Source organism: Tamandua tetradactyla, chromosome 13, assembly GCF_023851605.1.
Source record: "Tamandua tetradactyla isolate mTamTet1 chromosome 13, mTamTet1.pri, whole genome shotgun sequence".
In the NCBI taxonomy this organism is placed as follows: Eukaryota; Metazoa; Chordata; class Mammalia; order Pilosa; family Myrmecophagidae; genus Tamandua; species Tamandua tetradactyla.
Window position 1 is genome coordinate 76,237,490 of NC_135339.1, and position 20,586 is coordinate 76,258,075.

General features: G+C 44.1%; 1 protein-coding gene across 10 annotated transcripts in view; it reads left to right on the forward strand.

The window, feature by feature from the left end:
* The first annotated feature begins 629 nt into the window (after positions 1 to 629).
* VWA2 (von Willebrand factor A domain containing 2) overlaps positions 630 to 20,586 on the forward strand; it is a 63,048-nt gene continuing 43,091 nt past the window's right edge. For 4 of the 10 annotated variants that reach the window (XM_077126097.1, XM_077126103.1, XM_077126104.1 and 1 more), the window contains exons 1-3: positions 13,375 to 13,764; positions 19,138 to 19,212; positions 20,284 to 20,417. In XM_077126097.1, the coding sequence (XP_076982212.1) occupies positions 13,713 to 13,764; positions 19,138 to 19,212; positions 20,284 to 20,417 (261 nt within the window). In that variant the 5' untranslated portion in view covers positions 13,375 to 13,712. Of the gene's footprint in view, positions 1,310 to 1,330; positions 1,733 to 3,664; positions 4,144 to 13,374; positions 13,765 to 16,722; positions 16,780 to 19,137; positions 19,213 to 20,283; positions 20,418 to 20,586 lie in introns of those variants that run through there. The other 6 variants (XM_077126098.1, XM_077126101.1, XM_077126102.1 and 3 more) reach the window with 6 other exon arrangements.

Consider the following 20,586-nt stretch of genomic DNA (forward strand, 5'->3'; position numbering starts at 1 on the left):
AGGAAAGGTGTAAGAACAAGAAAATTGTTATTTGCCCATCAGATTGACAGGTTTCAAAGAATAATAGTGGTGGGGAGTGACCTCAAAGGGACTTTAAGATGTGTTATAACTTGTTTTGTAGAAATTTATCATCTTGTAGTTTTTACAAGGAAGTAATTGAGGAAAAGCACAAAGATAGCTGATTGTGTTTTTAAAAGTGAAAGTCAGCTCACTATTTGACAATACCAGATAGGTTAAGAACGTTAAAACATTTTGTAGTAACTAAAGACATGTAAAGATGTTTAAGAAAAATGGAAAGGGTGGTCATGATACGGTCAATATTGAAATGAGCTATTAAAAATTATGTAAATTTATCGGGTGGGCCACGGTAGCTTAGCAGGCAGAGCCCTTTCCTGCCATGCGGGAGCGGTTGGATTCCTGGTGCCTGCCCATGTTAAAAAAATTGTGTAAAATTTATATATAGGGAGAAAAATAAGGGAAGAACATGCACCATAACGTTAACAGTGATTATCTCTGAGTGGTGGAATTATGAATGTTTTGGGTTTTTTCCCCAATTTGTTTGCTTTTATTTTCTGTTTAGCAAGAAGGACACATTGTAAAATAACCCTATCTTGAGTAAATGTGAAAACTACAGATTATGCATTGGTAGCCAATCTATTGAGCGCTTACTGTGTACACGATTTTCTACTAGACATTTAGGCTATTTTGCTTTGCGACGTTTTTTTAAAATCAGGCCCTTTCTAGACTTACCAAGCTGCTGACCAAAAGGCTCGGTTATTACCGCCTAACTGCAAAAATAGGACAGTCAGGTAAACAAAAGGCAATTGCCATGACAAACAGAAAAGATGCCAAAGTCAACATTTTTTGCACAGGTTGGAGCAATAACTCCTGCGAAGTAGACAGAGGATAGCACAGTGCCCCCTGTTACGAAACTTGGAGGCTGGGAGACCCTCGCAGAAGTTAAGTGCCTTAGTTTATTTCCCGATCTTGGCCGACGCCTAGTTTAAAAAATGCGGGGGCGGGAGGGGGCCTTCCCAGGCCGATTCCCAGAAGCGCCCGGTGCAGCCCTGCTCGGAGAGCACCTCTGACGACAGCCAGGCCGAGCCGACCCCGCTCTCCCTAATCTCTCGGTGAGAAACTCAGGTGTCTCTCCTGCCTCCCAAACCCCAGGCGCCCCTCCACCAGGCCTGCAGCGCCCCCTGGCCCGAGCCAAGCCAACATCTAGCGAGCAGAGCAGCCTCTGCGCCCGGGCTGCTCCGTACGCTGCTTTTGGAGCCGTGCAGCGCTGGAGGGAAGCGGGCGCCGCCCGGTAAGTTAACAGCCGAAAAGTTTCCTCCGCGTGGGGCGAGAGGGCGGGCGCCTGGATTCCTGCTAGCGGCCTTGGGAGTGGACGGCTAGTTATTTGCGGTCGTCTGGAAAAGTCCGCTCTCCCCGCGCACCCTCCACTCCGAGTACGGAGACTGTGGAGCCCCGCGTGGATTAGGCGTCTGCGGTGCGGGCTTTGTTTGGCATTGTCTGCTCCTCACCTGCGCGCTCCTGCGGAGGCCGCTCGCCATTCCGGGAAGTCGGCGTCCTAGAGAAGAGCGCACCTTGCGCGCGCCTCCCTCCCGGGCTCCCCACGGTCGGTCTAAGGTGAGCAGAGCAAGCTGCGGAATCTTGGAAACGGGAACAAGGCGGGCCTGAGGGCGGCTCAGTTTCACGGGTGCGCCAAGCCGAGGCACGTGGACCGCAGGTAAGGGGACAGGGGCTTAGCGTTTCTGGGTGAAGGAGACAATTACGTTTTAAACCCAAGTTGCCTGGCACAGTTGTCGGGCCCTTTTTCCCAGCGATAGCGGAAGGGGACATGCTCAAGCCTTCTTCACTTTTTACTGGACACATGCTGGTGGTAAGGTTACTTCGGTGCAGTGTTCCCAAGCAACCGAGTGCCACTAGTGAAGTCTCTTTAAGCAGAGCCGGAGAGGGGCCCGTGGTCCTCAGTGACTTACCGGTGGATGTGGGAAGTCCAGGAACTTGTCCGGCTGGTGGCTTCACGTTCTGGCACCCTCTTCTCACCCCCCACTCCCTATCCTCCCCCACCCCCCGCGGGCCGCCCTGCTTCTGGACGCTTTTGCCCAGGACTCTGTCCTCAGCCACCTGCTGGGATAGTGACTGGGAGGGTCTCAGAATTGTAGTTCTGAAACTTGCTAGAGGCATCAATTTAAAAGATTCTAGGCACCCAGGTAGAAGAGAGGGGAAGCAGGCACCCTCTCTGCCTTTTCATTGTGGAATCAATGGCTCTCGAGCCTAGAGGGTCCTTTCAGTGGGAATGGCACTGATATGAATAATTAGAACCTGAACTGTGTTCAAATTAGGAGCTTTTTAAATGAGAAAGATAACTCTAAAAAGCCGAGGTTTGTTCACTCCTGGCGTGAGGTCATATTAAGAAATGTATATTTTTTTTTTTAGAAAAGATTCAGAAACAAGAGGTAGCACTGGAGATAGCAAAAGCCAGGGGAGTGAATTTGTCAACGTTGCTGGCTTCAGTAGCCTGAAGCCGTTCTGGTTTTGTGGCTAATACTGGTACATAGCTCTGGCTAGCCCCTTCTTCGCGTGGGATATGGCCCTTAATCATCGTTTTCTGTCGAAATTCAGCTCAGAGCCATCTCTTACTGGTATAAGAATTTGCCCAGTTGGGTCTGCAGACAGATTGGGGAGATGGGGGGTTGAAAGGCTTGGGGTGGGAGCAAAGGGGAGGGGATTCCTTCACTCATCATCCCTGTCTGCTTAACTAAACACCGACTTGGTTTTTTTTCTAATCCGGTTTTTGTTCTGCCTTCCAGAGCATACAATAGCTGTTTGCCCTGTCCTCAGTAGGCTTGGGCCACTGGAATGAATCAAAGACCCCTGTTTTTATAGATGGAGACACTGAGACCCAGAGAGTGTGGAGTCCTGCCCAAAAACAGAGTGCTAGGGCTGGCCAGGCACTTGGACACCTGGCTTTAATAGGTTTCTTAAACTGCGCAGAAGTTGATTGTCAGTGGTGACGTTGCAGAGATCCTCCTGGTGAAAATGTAAAACCTTTTGCTAATAATGCCCTAAGTGCTGTGCACCTTCCAGTGACAAAATATTGTCTTTGAATCCTCAGCACCTGAGAGGGTGCCCAGCAAAGGACAGATGCTTAATATCTTTTATTGGATGAGGGAAATATTGTATAATTATATCAGTGAACAACCAAGTATTTTAAATCAATGATCCTTAAACCTTTGTACTAAAAAGAGCTGAAAAAAAATAAAAGTCTTGAGGGGATTGAAGCATAATTGCAGAATTTTAATTTTATCCAATAAGGATATTTTAAAATAAAACAAATCCTAGTGTCATCTACCAGGCTATTGGTGATCCCTTGGGAATTAACTCTGTAGGAGGAAAGGTCTAGCTTATACATTGCTCCTGTTTCTATATCTTCCCCAAGGCATCTCCCTGGAATAGCTGAATACACTGAAATCTCTTCTTCCCCTCCTCTCCACCTCCCTTTCATCTTCTCAACAGCTCCAGACTGCTTATTCTGACTCTTTCACTCGCAAAATTACCTGCTTGGTTTCCTTGAATGTGATTCTTCCCCTTGTTCCCTTACTTCCTTTTCTAGGCCTGAGTCCTTTCTCTTTTTTTTTTTATTACATGTATTTTTTTTAATTTAATTTTTTTAAATACCAAAAAAAGTAACAAATGCAAATATTCCTATTTTGATCATTCTATTCTACATATGTAATCAGTAATTCACAATGTCATCACATAGTTGCATATTCATCATCACGATCATTTCTTGGAACATTTGCATCTATTCAGAAAAAGAAATAAGACGAAAACAGAAAAAAAAGTTCATACATACCATACCCCTAACCCTCCCTTTCATTGATCACTAGCATTTCAAACTAAATTTTTTTAACATTTGTTCCCCCTATTATTTATTTTTGTTCCATATGTTCTACTCTTCTGTTGACAAGGTAGATAAAAGGAGCATCAGACACAAGGTTTTCACAGTCTCACGGTCACATTGTGAAAGCTATATCATTATTCAGTCATCATCAAGAAACATGACTATTGGAACACAGCTCTACTCTTTGAGGCAGTTTCCTCCAGCCTCTCCATTACATCTTGAATAACAAGGTAATAATCTAAGTAATGCGTAAGAATAACCTCCAGAATAACCTCTCCACTCTGTTTGGAATCTCTCAGCCGTTGATACTGTGTCTTATTTCACTCTTCCCCCTTTTGGTCCAGAAGGTTTTCTCAATCCCTTGATGCTGAGTCTCAGCTCATTCTAGGATTTCTGTCTCACATTGCCAGGAAAGTCCACACCCCTGGGAGTCATGTCCCACATAGACGGGAGAGGGTGGTGAGTTTGCTTGTTGTGTTGGCTGGAAAGAGAGGCCACATCTGAGCAACAAAAGAGGCCCTCCTGGGGGTGACTCTTAGGCCTAATTTTAAGTAGGCTTGACCTACCCCCTGTTGGGTTAAGTTTCATATGAACAAAACCCAAGACTGGGGGCTCAGCCTATGGCTTTGGTTGTCCACACTGCTTGTGAGAATTTCAAGAATTCAACTTGGGAAAGTTGAATTTTCCCCTGTTCTCAACAAAAGACTTTGCAAATACTTTTCCACTCACTGATCAAATCACTCTGGGTTTCATCAGGGCATCACTCTGGACAAACCAACAAAATCTCATGTCCTACTCAAGGTTCCATGTACATATGGTGTTCAATTAAGCTGTCTACATAAGTTATATTAGGAAATGCACTAGTCAAAATATAAATTCTGTACCAAATAAACATTTTTTGCTTTAGTCTCACATATAAGTTGAAATTTTAAGATATTAATTACCGTTTATTTTCAGCACCCTGCAATAATAACATTCCTTTGTTCTTCCTCAGGCAAAAACATTTTTAAAATTTGTGCATTTAGTCATTATCATTATACACTGTAGGCATTCCTAGATTATACTATCTCAATCTTTATCGTCTTTCTTTCTTTCTGATTTCATTTATGCCCCTAGCCCTCTTCCCTCTATCATTCTCACATTCAGCTTCATTCAGTGTTTTAACATAATTGTATTACAGTTAGGTAGTATTGTGCTATCCATTTCTGAGTTTTTATATTCAGTCCTGTTGCACAGTCTGTATCCCTTCAGCTCCAGTACCCAATATCTTACCCTATTTCTATCTCCTGATGGTCTCTGTTACCAAGAAAATATTCCAAGTTTATTCACTAATGTCAGTTCATATCAGTGAGACTATACAGTATTTGTCCTTTTGTTTTTGGCTAATCTCACTCAGCATAATGTCCTTAAGGTCCATCCATATTGTTGCATACTTCATAATTTTATTCTGTCTTAAAGCTGCATAATATTCCATCGTATGTATGTACCACAGTTTGTTTAGCCACTCGTCTGTTGATGGATATTTTGACTGTTTCCATCTCTTTGCAATTGTAAATAATGCTGCTATAAACATTGGTGTGCAAATGTCTGTTTCCTTGCCCTTATGTCCTTTGAGTAGATACCTAGCAATGGTATTGCCGTGTCACATGGCAATTCTATATTCAGCTTTTTGAGGAACCGCCAAACTGCCTTCACAGCGGTTGCACCATTTGACATTCCCACCAACAGTGGATACGTGTGCCTCTTTATGAGTCCCTTCTCTTGAATTGTGTTTCCCTGGTCTTAATTTAGGAAACTCTGTCCTTGCCCAAGGAACTTTTGCACTGTGGTCTCCTATGATCCTGGCAATCACCTTTTCAGGGAACAAGGATGAATAGTGTCACTTCCATTTTGGAGAGAAGGAAATTGAGAGACTGAAGTTAAGGAGTTTACCCAAGAGACTCATGCTCAGGTCTCCAGATTTCTGGTCCGTGCTTTTTCCATTCCAAAACTGCACTGTTCTGTCAAAGCTGAACCGCCCGAATCAAAATACCTGGGCTTGACTCCAAGCCTGCTGCCTACTATCTCTGTGATCATGGGCCTCAACTTTTCCAAGTTGGTTTCCTCATCTATAAATATAGAAATGATAGTGTTTACCTTGTATTCGATTATGAGTTGTTGCTAAATGAAATCAGTGTAACAACTGTAACAATATTTTAAAAATGCTTTTTATTGTGCAATATAACATAAATACAAAGCAAAGAAGAAGCAATAATTTTCAAAGTACATTTCAACAAGTAGTCACAGAACAGATTGAAGAGTTTGAAATGGGTTACCGTTCGGATTTTTCCTCCTAGCTGCTCCAGAACAGTGGAGGCTAGAAGGAATTTTAATAGAGTGATTCAGCAGTCATACTCATTTGTTAAATCCTATTTTACTATTATAACTAGTCCTTTTCCTTTAATCTTTCTCCCAGTCTATAGGGATCTTTAGGCAGTGCCTGTTGTGGCTTTTTCATGTTGAGAAGGAGTGTCAATACTATAGGATAAGGGGATGTAATTAATTGCTAATCTTGGAGAAGTTGGTCCCTCTGGGTTTCAGGATTTATCTGTCCTAGGAACCCTCTGGGAATTATAGGTTCCAGGAAGGCAAACTTGGTGTCTGAAATTTAGGTGTTCTTGAGAGTTAACAGGAGTGTTAATGGTGGGGTTTAGCAAACCATGGCAATTAGCACTATCTAAGCTTGCCTGAGAGTAGCCTACATAATAACCTCTTGACTTTATTTGACTCTTGGCCAATAATTCCTTATTTTATTACACTTCTTTTCTCCCTGTTGGTTAGGAAGGCAGGTGCCAGGGCCAGGCTCTTCCCCAAGAGTCATGCCCCACGTTGTCCGAGAGATTTTCACCCCTGAATGTCATGTCTCACATAGCCAGGAGGGTAATTTTCCTTGCAGTGTTAGGCTTAGCCAACAAAAGAGGTTTCCTGGAAACAACTCTTAAGTCTCAATATGAATAGTCTTATCTTCTCCACTACAGAAATAAGTTTCATAGGAGCAAACTCCAGAATCAAGGACCTGGCCCATTTTCTCGGGAGTCCCAATGGTTGATTGGTCACCTGGGGTTTCCCAGATGGGGAAGTTTTATATATATAATTTTCTCTTCAGACCCTCAAGGGACTCCATCAATACTTTTTAGTTATCACCCCCACCATAATCTGAGATGTATCCTAGTATTACGTTAAGCTGTACAAAATTACAAGGCTACATTCCCATTCTGAACTCCAGGAATTTGAGTTGTTTAAATGAGACATCCAGACAGGTTGATTTAGATTATGTGTTATGAAAAGTTTAGGTTCTAAACATAATAAACCTCTCAGCCTTTGGTCTCATACAGTAGGTGAAGGTCTAGAGTACATGCACTATCATCTTTTACTCTGTATTCTGTATTCTGATGTACCTTAGTCCCAGCCGGATTGGTTTTGTTTTTATCTCTAATTGAGGCCTCATATCTTTTTTGGTTTCTTTAACTGCTATTTGTATATACATATGCTGACTTTCAGGGCTGCAGCACTCCAATTCTTGGTCTTAGGTGTCAAAGAATTACTGAGAGTTCCGGGAGATACCAGCTGATACACATATATAGCTCAGTGTCTCAGAATCTAGAAAAATACACTTGCAGCTTCAGACCTGGCAGCTATAAGGGTTTACAATCTAGGCTCCAATTTTTTTTTTATAACTATTTTCTGAAAGAGACATTAGCATATTTTTTCTTTCATTTCTGGCTTATTTTGCACAACATTGTCCCCAAAATTTGCTCAGTTTGTTGCGTGCCTCATGACATCCTTCCTTATTGTAGCCACACCATATTCCATCATAAATGTATCACAGTTCACCTTTCTGCTTCTCAATCGTTGTACTCTTTGGCTCCCTCCATCTATTGTACGTTCATGGATAATGTCCAAAATAAACAAACCACGCCTTACAGTATCCTCACTTGGTTGTACATTCAGTAGCACTCTCAATTTTAGCCAGTTTTCATTGGTCCATAGCTACAAAGAACTGACAATACAGTGTCATCAAATATCAAATCAAACCTATCCCTTATTACTTATCTTCCGCCTCCCCCCTAATTGTTGGCCATGGTAGTGCTGTGGTACTGTTGATGTCTTCCTGTTCACTATTAGCCATAGTGTGCATTTTTAGTCTCCCGCTGTATGCCCCTACTATTTATTCTTTGTCCAATATCAAACCTTTGAAATAGTTCATGGAAGAACTTATTTATAATTGACAACTGTAACCAATACTCTTTTAACATCTTACATTTAGGAAGTGGATTACAATTTAGCAGAGACTTTCATATTCTATCATTGGATCTTTACTACAATTGTGTGAATTTGTTAAAATGACATTCTCCCATTTGAGAGATGAATGAACTGAGGCAGAAAGATTGTTGCTTGCAGAGTCCCCCAGTTGGTTAAAAGGAGAGCTAGGCTAGGACCTTATCTCCTAACTTACTGTCCTCTGTGTTTCCCAGAGTCCCACTATGGTGGGTTTTGGGTCCTGCACAACTTGAATAAAGAATTTTAATACATCTTCAAAACATCAAAATCTCTTTTGGCTGAAAATGTCTCTTAGCAGGTATGTAAGTGCGAGAAGTGATTTATGCCTCTTCGCCTAACTCTCTCCCCAACTGCCTGGGGAATCCAAAACGGCACATCACCTGGCCCTGGATGCTAATTTCTGGTTATCAGACTGTTGGATTCTGAAACTCTGCAGATTCCTATTGGAGTGGGGGGTGCGGATCACGATCTCCCTTGAGCAGCTTATTAACATTCTCCCTGCCATATCAAACCAGAAACCTGTCATCCACATCCAAGGATTCTCTAGGTGACCCAAGTATTTTTGCAGTGCACAAAAACACGATTGTTATGGAGAAAAAAACAGCAAGGACTTCCTGGCCAGAGACTTTTCCTCTGATTTTAAAGTCATCTTGTTCAGGTGGTGACTGTTCTATGAAAGGCTCAGATTTCCATCCCACTGATTCAGAGGCAGCTGCCAAGGGCTAATCTAATATTGGGGTTTGTAATTGCGTTTTGTAAGGAGGTAGAAGTGGTTTCATTTTTCACCCTGCACTCATTTCATTTCTGATTGTAGAGGAGAAGGCAGGCATTGTCCTGCAAAATTGCCTTTGGCTGTTGCCAGTCTGGCCCTTCCTTTTCAAAAGTAGCCTTGTTTTGGCATCCGTTTCTTCTTGTGTCAGGGGAAATGTATCTTGTGTCAGGGTAGCGCAGAGTGGAATGTTTTTTGTGATGTCCTACAGCAAAATTGTTTTCCCGCCATCCTAAGCACTAGGCTGGTCCTGTGTAGAACCTGGATATAAAGCCTTGAGAAGAAGGGGCTGGGGTGGGGCAGAGTCTCAGTCCATTTGCAGGAGCCCCAGAAGTCAGGAATAATACATGGAATTAGCATGAGTAATGGAACAAAGGTAATGAGAGGTGTTTTGTAATGGAAAAGGCTGGATAAGGCATGCTGGGGCCCAATGGTCTGCTTATGCCCTTGGATTACAGGTCACTTCCCACTGTTGTGTTTAAAAATACAGCTGGCTCTGGTCATCTCAGGGTTGTGGGGGTTGCAGACAGTTGTTAGCTGGGTATAAAACTGCCAAAGGGCAGGATTCAGGGTGGCAGATTTTTTTATTATGTGCCTGTTCATCTGTACTGTCCATAGCTCATGGCCTTTTTTCTGGAACCTGGGCCTTCTGCCACATGCCCCCCACCCCACCTCCCAGCCCCAACGTCACTCGCTTGTATTCTGTGGTCGCTCCTAGTCTTTCCCAAGATTCAGGAAACATTGAACCACGGAGCCCAGAATGGTGTCTGACCCACGTATTAGCTGTGTAACCTAGGGCAAAACATTGAAGTGCTCTTTGCCTTAGTGTTTTCATCTGTAAAATGGGGCTAATACCCTCTCACTGGCCAGATGTGGGGATCAGGAGAGGGAAGACACCTAAGGGTAGAGTCTACTGCCACGAGACAGTAGCCTGTTTGTCTTTGTTGTAAAATTCACCCTTTTAAAAAAGGCTTTCTAGACTCAGGTCATATATTGAATGTTGAATTAGTACTGTTAGGAAGTTGTGATGTGTGAGGAGCGGGTAATAAACTGAATATTTGAGACGATTGGGTGGGAAGAATCAGTGAAGAGCGCTACATCCCCCAGCTTGTATAATGTTGACTTGTTACCTTGGTGTGAAAAAGAGTGCAGTGTGTGCAGTGAGCAGGAAGATCAACTGACCGAGCCCTCCATCCTTGTTGTAGGTGGGTATTTTGATGCTTTGTGGAGTCAGCAAGCAGATGTAGCATCTACTGTTTGCCAGGCACAAGCAGGTGGTTCCAGCAGAGCCTAGGGCACAGCTCTCCAGTCTCAGAGGAGTTTATGGGCTCATCACCAGGCAGTGGCCAGTGGCATTTCAGCCTGGGCTGTGTGACACTCAGGCTTGTGTTGGTGGGGAAGGGGAGAAGGGGGCTGCCAAGGTCGCAGGACCAGCATCACCTGACCTGAACTCTTGTGAGAGGTACTGGGCTTCCTGTATCCATTTGTAAATTGCTGCCATAAATTTTGTTTTAATGAGCAGAAACTTGGGAGACCAGAAGGACATTCAAGTGGGCCAGCAGACATCCATAATGACAAGATAAAGTTGCTTAGGGTTGTTTCATGGCATTTGCTGCATGCCTTACTAAGAGGCTAGAGCCAACTGTACTCCCTCTCTCCCCCCTACACCTCGCCCCCATCAATCACAGCAGCATGGGGCAGTAGCTGCTAGAATCCTGGCTTTATCAATAATTAGAAGGGGGCAGCCTCATTCCTGCTCATGTCCAGGATTAGAAACAGTGGCCCCAGAAATTATCCTGCCTGAGAACTAGGCAGCATCACGATGTCTTCCCTGTGCTCTGAGCAGCTCCTCACCCTCATCTCTCTACCTCATCCCTACCTTCTTCCAGGCAGGGCCCTGTCATGTATCTGTTGTGTAGAGTAAGAGAAAAGAAAACATGTCCTGGGGGAAAGGAAAAATCACAAGTCTGTTTTGCTGGCATGTGCCGAGGCTGGAAGCTGGCAGAGCATGTCAGGTCCTTGTGTAGCCAGTCTCCTTTCTGTATACTTGGCTTCCTTTGATTGTGCCTGGGGAGCCCTCGGCTACTTCTCCCGTGCAATACTGGATATCTGGTTTTCATTCTGACCACATGAGCGTCTTAGTCACCTGAAACATGAGGACCCTGAAACATGAGGACCCTGTCTCAGCTGGCTGGGACATTTGATTTAGTTTGTTTCAGAAATGTGTTGAAATCCAAGAAGCTATATAGTAGAGTAAGGTCTGTTGAGAGGGCCAGAGCAGGGGGCTGATGGATATAGGATTTTTAAAGGCAGAAGACACCTTAGGAGCACCTGCTCCAACCTCCTCATTTTGTAGAATGAGGAATTGCGGTGTCTCCTAGGGTTGCGTAGCTGGGGAGTAACAGCCCCAGGTTGAGAACTGAGGTCCCTAAATTCAGGATGTAGACTCTTCTACCCCCATCAGGGCAGATATGGCCCTGCTGTGGGTGATGAAACCCTGACCTGCCTGTCCTGTGGTCATTTGTGGGTGTACCATCTAAGAGTGGATTGAGGGGTTGGCTCAAGGTCCCCATAGCTGACTGTGACTTGAGAAGTGGCTTGGAGAGGGGAGAGTGCATAAGATGAGATCCTGAGATCTGGGCTTTGTGACTGCCCAGGTCCCCTTCCTAAGCCCTGCGACCTCTCCTGTTCATCTCCAAGGCACTTCCAGCTCATTCATTCTGAGTCTCCTCTTTACTTTCACATCAGCTGTGACCCTCTCATTTCCTGGCTCAGCTCTGTGAGGATAGAAATGAAGGCCCAAGCATCCCATGAAAGCCCTTCTCTCACCATTTACTCATATTTCTTGCAATTCCACTTAGGTCTGGCAGCAACACCCTGTGAACATGAGTAGATCACTTTAAAGTTTTCTGTAAATCAGAATCATCTACATATCCTGGCTAACTCTTATTTTTAGGGTAGATGTTGAGTAAGACCTTGGTCCCAGCCTGCTGCTTTCTGAATTGGAGTAGGAGTTCTATTTCACTGCCTAGCCAGGAGGTATGCTTTTATGCCCAGGCAGAGATGGTGGAGCACATCAAACAAGAAAAGGAATTCACTTTTAGTGCAGGTTAAGTTGAAGGCACTTTGGTGAGCTGCTTAAGGTGATCCATAAACGTCTGCTGTATGATTTGGAGAACTGAACCCGGTAGAGGAGGGAAAGCCCATAGGTCCAAGATTCAAAAATGAAAGCTTGGTGGTCCTGCCTTGGTATCCATGTTCTTAGATGGAGGAGAGTTGTTTAAGTTGTAAAGGGGGCTGTTCTTATTTGGGCGCATTGGGATAGCGAGTGCTCCCTACTTTATCTTCCTGGTGATATGCTGTGTATCCACTGACTACTGCTTTCTCTGCCCTGGTCTCTAGAACTTGAGATTCTCCCGGAATCCTGCAGCGTTTCTTTTTCCCTGTCTCTGCTCTGGGTTTTCTCTTTGGAATTAGCTACTAATGAGTATCCGTGTTACTTTTTTAATGGAGGGAGAGTTCAGTAAAAGCTTTGTGTTGAAATGCCTTACTCTTCTCAGGTATTTTCTTAATGAATTAATTTAATGAAGAGTAACTGTAGAGTGATTTTGAATGTATTGGATCCCAAAGGGCAAAAAACAGAATTTCTAGAACCTATTATTAAAATACTTTTAGGTTTTTCTCTACTGAATTATACTAAAGGAAAAAAGTCTGAATTTTCATTCTCTGTAAGCCCTTTCTGTTCTCATACTACATGTATACTTGCTTAAACACAAAACTCCCTGAGCTGTACACCAACCTCATCTTTGTGATTGAGATGATGATGCATTTCTAGGGCCTCACAGCTAAAACTGCAAGTAAAGCTCAGGTATGTCCCTTATAGAATCAAAGTTACAGTCTCTAGTTTCTTATATTCAAAGCACCCCACTTTCTGCCCTTAATACCTCCCCCACCAAATTGAAAAAATAACCAGGCCCCATGGACCTGAATTTGAACTGTTAGAAGTGCTATCAGGCAATCAGAAACTTCAGAAATAGACTTTCACCTCTTCCTCAGCCCTGTTACTGTTCATAAATGATTTAGAAAGCACGTCTTTCTTAGAATCCTTTCTTTGTAGCTAGGGAAATGCTTGGTGACCTGCAAGAAGGTTTCAGAAAATGAGGACTTTAAAAATCATACTTCAATCTGTCAGATTCTAACTCCTTCATGAAAGTAGAGACCCAGAGAGGGGAGGTGACTTTACCCAAGGTGATGTGGCTAATCAGTGTCCAGGTGGAGCAGGATCCCAGGACCCTTAACTCTGGGCACAGTGCAAATTCCAAGTGGTTGGGTGAGCTGGAGTGGGTTTGAGGGTGGGGGCGGTACTCTGGGGAAGATTTTAGCTTGCCAGTTAAAATCAATGCAGTTGGATATTACCATTGAATTGAATACATGAAGTTGGTTAAAATGGAAATTTTTATGTCGTATAAAATAAAATTTTCCACAATTTTTTTTTTCTTTAAATTGAAGTAGTTGGAGTATGACATCTTCTGTGGCTTTTTGGGAATTTGTGTCTTCTCCGGGTGTGGCACTTATTAAGGCAAGGGGTCCTCAAGGGTCATAATTGTGCCCCAGAGAGAGCTTAATAGTTGTCACCTGGTGGTGTGACTTGGAGAGCTGGTAGACTAATTGTCGATGCTTTTTTTCCCCTGACCCTACAGTTAGATCAACATGCCTTCTTTCCTGTTCCTGGAAGCCATCTGTGTTTTCCTGTTTTGCAGAGGTAAGATGGTTTTTGCTAGGGAGCGAGATATCAGAGAGTATTGGTTTGCTTTGATTCCTATCAACTTTAACTTCTAAAGGAGTCTTGAATCTGTCTACTTCTCTCCACTGCTTGCCACCTCCCTAGTCTAAGCCCCAGCATCTTGTACTTAGACCACCATAGTAGCCTCCTGACCTGTCTCCCTGGGTTTGGCCAGTCCTCCATCCACCCGTTCTCTACACAACACAGCAGCCATTTCAAGATGCTAATCCTATCATATCTGAACCTCTGCAATCCCTCCCCCTTACCTAAAGCTTCTAAGTGACTTCCTTTTGCTCTTAAAAGACCCTGCCTGGTCTGTCCCTTTGCCCACCTTGCATGCACCTGGGACCCTACTCCTGTCTCCCCTTACACTACAGCCCTCACTCCTTTCAGTCCTGCCCAGCATCCATGTTCCCTCTCACCAAAGGCATTCTGAATTATGCTGGTCACTCCATCTGGAACATCCCCTCTCTCCAACACCCCTCCCTGGAAAAGTGTTGGTCCTTCAGCCCCAAGCACAGTTCTTCAGAGACCCCCAGATCAGGTCACATCCCCTTTTCCAGCCTCCCGTAACCCTGGGTTCCTGGGTATCTCTGCTCTGTAGCACCTAATATGGGTATGATTTTGCTTTTATGTGAATTTTTCAAAATTAATGTCCATGTTCTCCTCTGGACGTAAGCTTCATGAGGTATGAGACTGTGTAAATTCTTAATTCACCTCTGTATAATCTCAGCATCTGTTCCATGCTTGAGAAATAGATATTAATACTTTGCCCCTCTCAAGTTTTAATGAAATGTTAGGAAAATATGGCATGGAATGGTAGGAAAAGGAATCAGTGTGTCTTGCTGGCCTACAAGTACAAACATACGTACTGAATGGCCAAGCTATCCGAGAGTAGCTTGGAATCCTTTTCTGTGAAAACAGGAGATTGGACTGCAAGCTCTAAGATTCTTTCTGTCTTTGCTGGGCTCTGTTTTGGTGTGCGGATGCACTGTCTGCTGAGCCAGCTACCTTCACCATCTGCCCTTTCCCCAGAGCCTGGGCAAGATGAGGCAGGCTGGAAGAAGATGCTTGTTGCTACAGCCTGCCTGCTCAGCCCACCTGTCCTGCTCTGCAGCACAACCCCAGTATGTAGGCTGGATAGTGTAAACAGTAGCTTGGTGGCCAAGGAACAAGGGGGCGGAGACAGGGGCCTAAAGGAAGTCCTTGGAGCCCCCGGGTACAGCCCAGGTTGTGTTCTAGCTGGTCATGTATCCTTGCTTTCTGTGACCTTCTCCAGTCTACAGAACACATTTAGCTGCACTTGATCTGATCATTGCACGGTTTTTCAAGTGAGGCAGGAGAGTACCAGAGAGGCTGTGCAACTCATCCAATATCACACAGCTTTTGGGACAAAACTGAGATTAAAATCCTGTTCTGCCTCCTGGGCTGGCCCCACCACTTTGAACTCTTCTTGGGAGAAAATAATGTACAGAATACCTCTCAAAGCCTTAGTCTGTAAAGTGAATTAACAATTCTGACTGTTCATTAGTGTCACCTGGGAGCTTAAATTTCTGAAACCTAAGCAGATTGTTTTTAGAGAAGTCATACATCAATCAGCATCAAGTTCCCGGAGGTACTTCCACCAAGTCCTGGGGTGGTTTTACAGGGAGCAGTGATGTCATTTAGGCTCATGGTGGGCCCTCCCAAAGCCAGGCACCCTCTGTAATAGCCGAGCACGTGGTACAGAGAGGCGTGGGTAGCTGAATGACATCTCTAGCGAGTGGCCTCCGGCCAGAGATCTCTCCCACCCTCTCATCTTGGGGAGAAGGCTAGGCTGCCTCCAGCTGGGAGAATTGGCTAGTAAGACGTTTGGCAGGCCTTGTTCTTTGCAGGGCCTTAGGGAGTCTGCAACTACCAGGCCCTTTGCCAATAATTCATGGACTCATTTTTGAAAACATTTTGCCTACATGCTGTGTGCAGAGAGCTGGGCACTGTCTCTATTGACAGAGGTGTGGAAATTCTCCTGCCCTCAGGGAGTTGCTGGGGGAGTAGGGTCCTTGGGAGGAGCACTGCATTATAGGACAGTATATAAGTTGGACTGTGAGGGGCCAAAGGAATTGAGGGCAAGATCTTTGCAGACAGTGATGCATAAAAGTTCTGTTTTCAGGAAGTCTTATTAGCTGAGTCTACCAAGTGGTTTTTCTTTGTGAGAGGAGGGTGGCAAGTGGAGGCAGGAGCTTGTTTTTGCTTTTTTTTTTGAGAAATGTTTCCCCTGCCTCTGTCCCAAAATCCCCCTCCGCTTTTGTTTTATTGTAAATGGAAGATTTTTTCCCCCTATCCTTCAGTCTGTTGTCTTCATTTTGTGGCTTATGTCTGGTTCCTACCTCAGATGGCAAAACAGCAGTCTAGCAGCAGCAATTTTTCTGACAGCTTTTGGCTGGTGCTCATTGGTTGTTCAGCATGTGGACCTAGAACCTGCTTCTCCATGACTAGAACTTAAGGGGAGGGCATATCTGATGAGCAGGAACTGTCTGGTCAAAGGTAGGGTAACGGGTGAAGTCAAAACTAGTGTGGTTTGCCCTGGGGAATAGCGAATGGGAGGGCGCCCTGGAAGATAGAGCTGCAAGGCAGGATGGGGCCAGCTCAGGGGATGCTAAGTTAACATGCTGACCAATTACTCCGGGGGCGCTACAACTAAAAGGCATCCATCCCCAGACTCTGACATCACATTTGGTGTGTCCCTGCCCCACCCCCATCCTTCCCCCACCCTGGACCCCTGGCAAACCTCATGAACCAAGCTCCCCTGTGCTGCATGATACTTGCTTTCCTCCTGGTAGCCCATCAAAGTCCTTTCATTCTTCTTGGCCCCTTCCCCTGCCCTTTCCAGCAACTGGGCTCTACTCACCCGAGCTTTGTTTCCTGTATGCTCATCCATCAGACATTAGCATTTATAAAGCACCTGCTTATAAATATATATCTTCTGCGACTAGAATCTACCATGTGCAGTTACAGGTAGGATGGTGAGTTTCCAAAATACACCCTCCAGGTGACACCTTATTGGCTTCAGGTCATCCATCATGACTGACTCTTTAGTGATTCATTTAGTTTTGTTGAACGCCTATGGCTTCCTTGGCATGTTACCACTGCCCCCAAAGTTTATTTTTTACACTGTTATTGATTGCTCATATGCTATTATTGCAGTTTTACTGGATATCAAAAGGAAAGAAAAATTATTTTCCCAAGAATTCCTCCCTAACACTTTTTAGCCCTTGTTAATACTAATTGCATTAAATGAACATATTAAGATTCAAAGACCCATACACCTATCTCTTGAGAAATTTATTATTTCCAATATTCTTCTGTCACAAATAACATTGAACAAAGTGTTTTGATATATGTTTTTCTTCTCTAAAGTTATTTTCCCTTAGGATCAGTTCCCAGGTATGATGTGTCTATTAGTTTGCTGAAGTTAATACACTAGAAACAGAACAGTTTTTAAAAAGAGGATTTATTACGTTGCAAGTTTACGGTTCTTAGGCCATAGAAATGTCCAAACTAAGGTATCCAGAGAAAGATACCCAACTCCAAGGAACATGCCGATGACATTTGGGGTTTCTCTCTGAGCTGGGAAGGCATATGGTGATATTTGCTAGCTTTCTTTTCTGGTTTCTTCACACAGCTTCCCTGGGATGGGGTTGGGGTGGGGGGCGGCATTTCTTTACACATCTCCAAAGGCCTCTGGCTGTGTGGGTTCTGTCTGCTCTTTCCAAAATGGTTCCCACTTAAAGGACTCCAGTAAGCAGCCCCACCTTGAATGGGTGGAGACATCTCCATGGAAACCACCTAATCAAAAAATCTTACCCGCAATTTGGTGGGTCACATCTCCATGGAAACAACTTAATCAAAAGATCTTCCCAGCAATACTGAATCAGGGTTAAAGAACGTGGCTTTTATGGGGTACCCAACAGTTTCAAACCAGCACAATGTGTAAGGAATTTTTATAACTCTTCATTCATTTGGCTAAATTGTTTTCTAAGAGGGTTGTAATGATTTACAGTGACACCACTGGAAAAAAGTTCTAATTTTATCTTTCCCCAATTAAAGTTTAAAGTGGTATCCCATCGTTCGAGTTAAAACATTTTGTTGCTTGTTTCAACATTTTCCTTCATGGTTTTTTTTTTGAAATCTGTTACCGCTTCTGTGCATTATTTATTCACATCCAAGGTTAATTTTTATGACTGTGGGATATTTTGAGGGGTCCAGAGGGAGGTATCCAAGAATGGACCTAGAGATAGTACAGGCATCTGTTCCCCAGAGAAGGGCCCAGTTAGTATGCCTAACCTGGGTGAGAGTCTAGTCAGAATTGCAGCCTCACTATAGCCCATTTGTGTGTGCTTTTAAAACATTTTTTATTGTGGATATATAGATATACACACACACACACACACACACACACACACACACACACACACACACACACAGGTGCCATAAAATTTCCCATTTTAACCATTTTCAAGTGTGCAATTCAATGGCATCAGTTATATTCACAATGTTGTGCTACTATCACTAGCCTCTTTTACCGAAACTTTTCCATTGCCCGTATGGAAACTGTGTACCCATTAAGCAGGAACTTCCCATCCCACCTCCCAGCTACTGCTAACTCTAATCTACTTTATGTCTCTATGAACTTGTTTATTGTATAAGTAGAATCATAATTCTTGTCCTTTTATGTATGATTTCTTTCACTTAGCATAATGTTTTCAAGTTTGTAGCGTGTTTCAGACCTCCATTCTCTTTATAGCCAAATAGAATTCCATTGTATGGATAGACCACATTTTGTTTTTCCATTCATCTGTTGATGAACCCTTGGATTGTTTCTGCCTTTTGACAAATTGTGAATACTGCTGCTATAAATACTGTAGAAGTATCTGTTAGAGTTCCTGTTTTTAGTTCTTTTGGCTATATACTAAGAGTTCCATTTCTGGGTAATATAGTAATTCTATGTTTAACATTTTGAGAAACAACCACAGTGGCTGTACCATTTTACATTCCCATCCGCAGTGCAGGAGGATTCCAGTTTCTCCACATCATCTCCATTCTACATGTATTTTTAATTTTGCTCTTCAAAATTCCCACATTTAAATGCAGAAATACCTGATAGAAATACCTGATTTAAATGCAAAAATACCTGATCTAATTAGGGTTTACATTATGTTATCCACCTGGCAATTTCTGAGATTCAAATATCATTGAACTCCTCCACATTCGCATTTTGTCTCCTATTATCTGTTCATCATGTTCACATTATGTGGAGAATAAGAATCTCCCTCTCTGCCTTGTGGTAACTGCTTCTGGTGTTTTCTCTCCTAGTACCCCCATCCCTTCCTCTTCAGGAAGTCCATGTAAGCAGAGAGACCATTGAGAAAATTTCAGCCGCCAACAAAAGTAAGCCTGTGTTTGACTTAACCCTCCAAATACCCATTTTGGTTCTGTGTGACTAGACCACAGGGAAGCCATTACCTCAGACACTTTCCACTGCAATCCCAGCTCCCTTTCACACTGTGGCCCAGAGTAATTTTCCCAAACAGGGGCCTGATAAAGTCACTCTACTACATAAAGACCCTGCGGAAATCCCTGTGGCCAGCTTTCGAGGTCTTTGTTATAGGACCACTGTTTCCAGCCCCATCCTCCACCATAGTCCTTTCCCTTCCACCCTGACCAGCAGGCCCTTCTCATACGATAGCCACACCAGCCCGCTCCTGTTCCTAGAGGCCCTGCGTGCTTTTCCTCAGCCAGAATGCCCTCTCTGGTGACAGCCCATCTCACCATCTGTTTTTGCTTCAGCACTGTCTCCTAGGGGTGCCTTCTCTGACACCCCATCTTGCTTTCTCATGCTGAGGGGGTGGAAACACAGGCTTGGCAGCCTGACAGCCTGGGTTTCATTCCTGGCTCTACCACTTACAGGTACTTTGGCCTTAGGAAAGTTTCTTAATTGCCATGTACCTGAGGGGGAATAAAAATAGTAATCTATCTCACGGGGTGGCTGTGAGAATTAAGTAAGATAGTACCTAGAAATTATTCAGAGCAGTACCTGGCACCAAATAGAGGTGCAGTCAGTGCTAGCTGTCATTATTGCTGCTTTAATTCTGCCAGATCGTGACCCCTCAAGGGCTGGGACCAGGGCTTTTGGGCATCCCTCACTGGCCCAGTAGACCTTCCCTCTCAGGGGTCTCAATAAGTGGTGTTGAATTGGATTCTTCCTTTGTGACAGAGGTTTCTCTGTCCGGGCCTGTGTGTTTGTGTCATACCCATGGTGGGTGCACTGCTTCTGCTTCAGAGGAGGACTGGCTCTGACTGGAACCTTCTACGGTATTGTCTTCCTCATCGAGCTAAGAAGGGCAGCATCTCAACCCATCACCAGGCCATTTCTGCTCTCATTCTGCCTCATGAGTGAGGAGCGCTTGTACCTGAACTGGGGAAGCTGGTGGTCACCTGTTCTGTCCCACCCTCTCCTAGTGATGTGGTGCTCGACGGCAGTGGATGTCCTGTTTCTGTTGGATGGCTCTCACAGCATTGGGAAAGGGAGCTTTGAAAGGTCCAAGCACTTTGCTATTATGGTCTCTGACACTCTGGACATCAAGCCCGAGAAGGTGAGTACAAGTCTTGTCAGTCTTTGTATTATGACCGGTCTTTGTATTTTGGGTGGAAGGGGCAGAAATCCATTCTTTAGCAGAAGAAGGCATTTACTGGATGTTTGCTAAATGCTGCCAGAATACAGTACACCAGAAATGAAACTGGCTTTTAAAAAGGGAATTTATT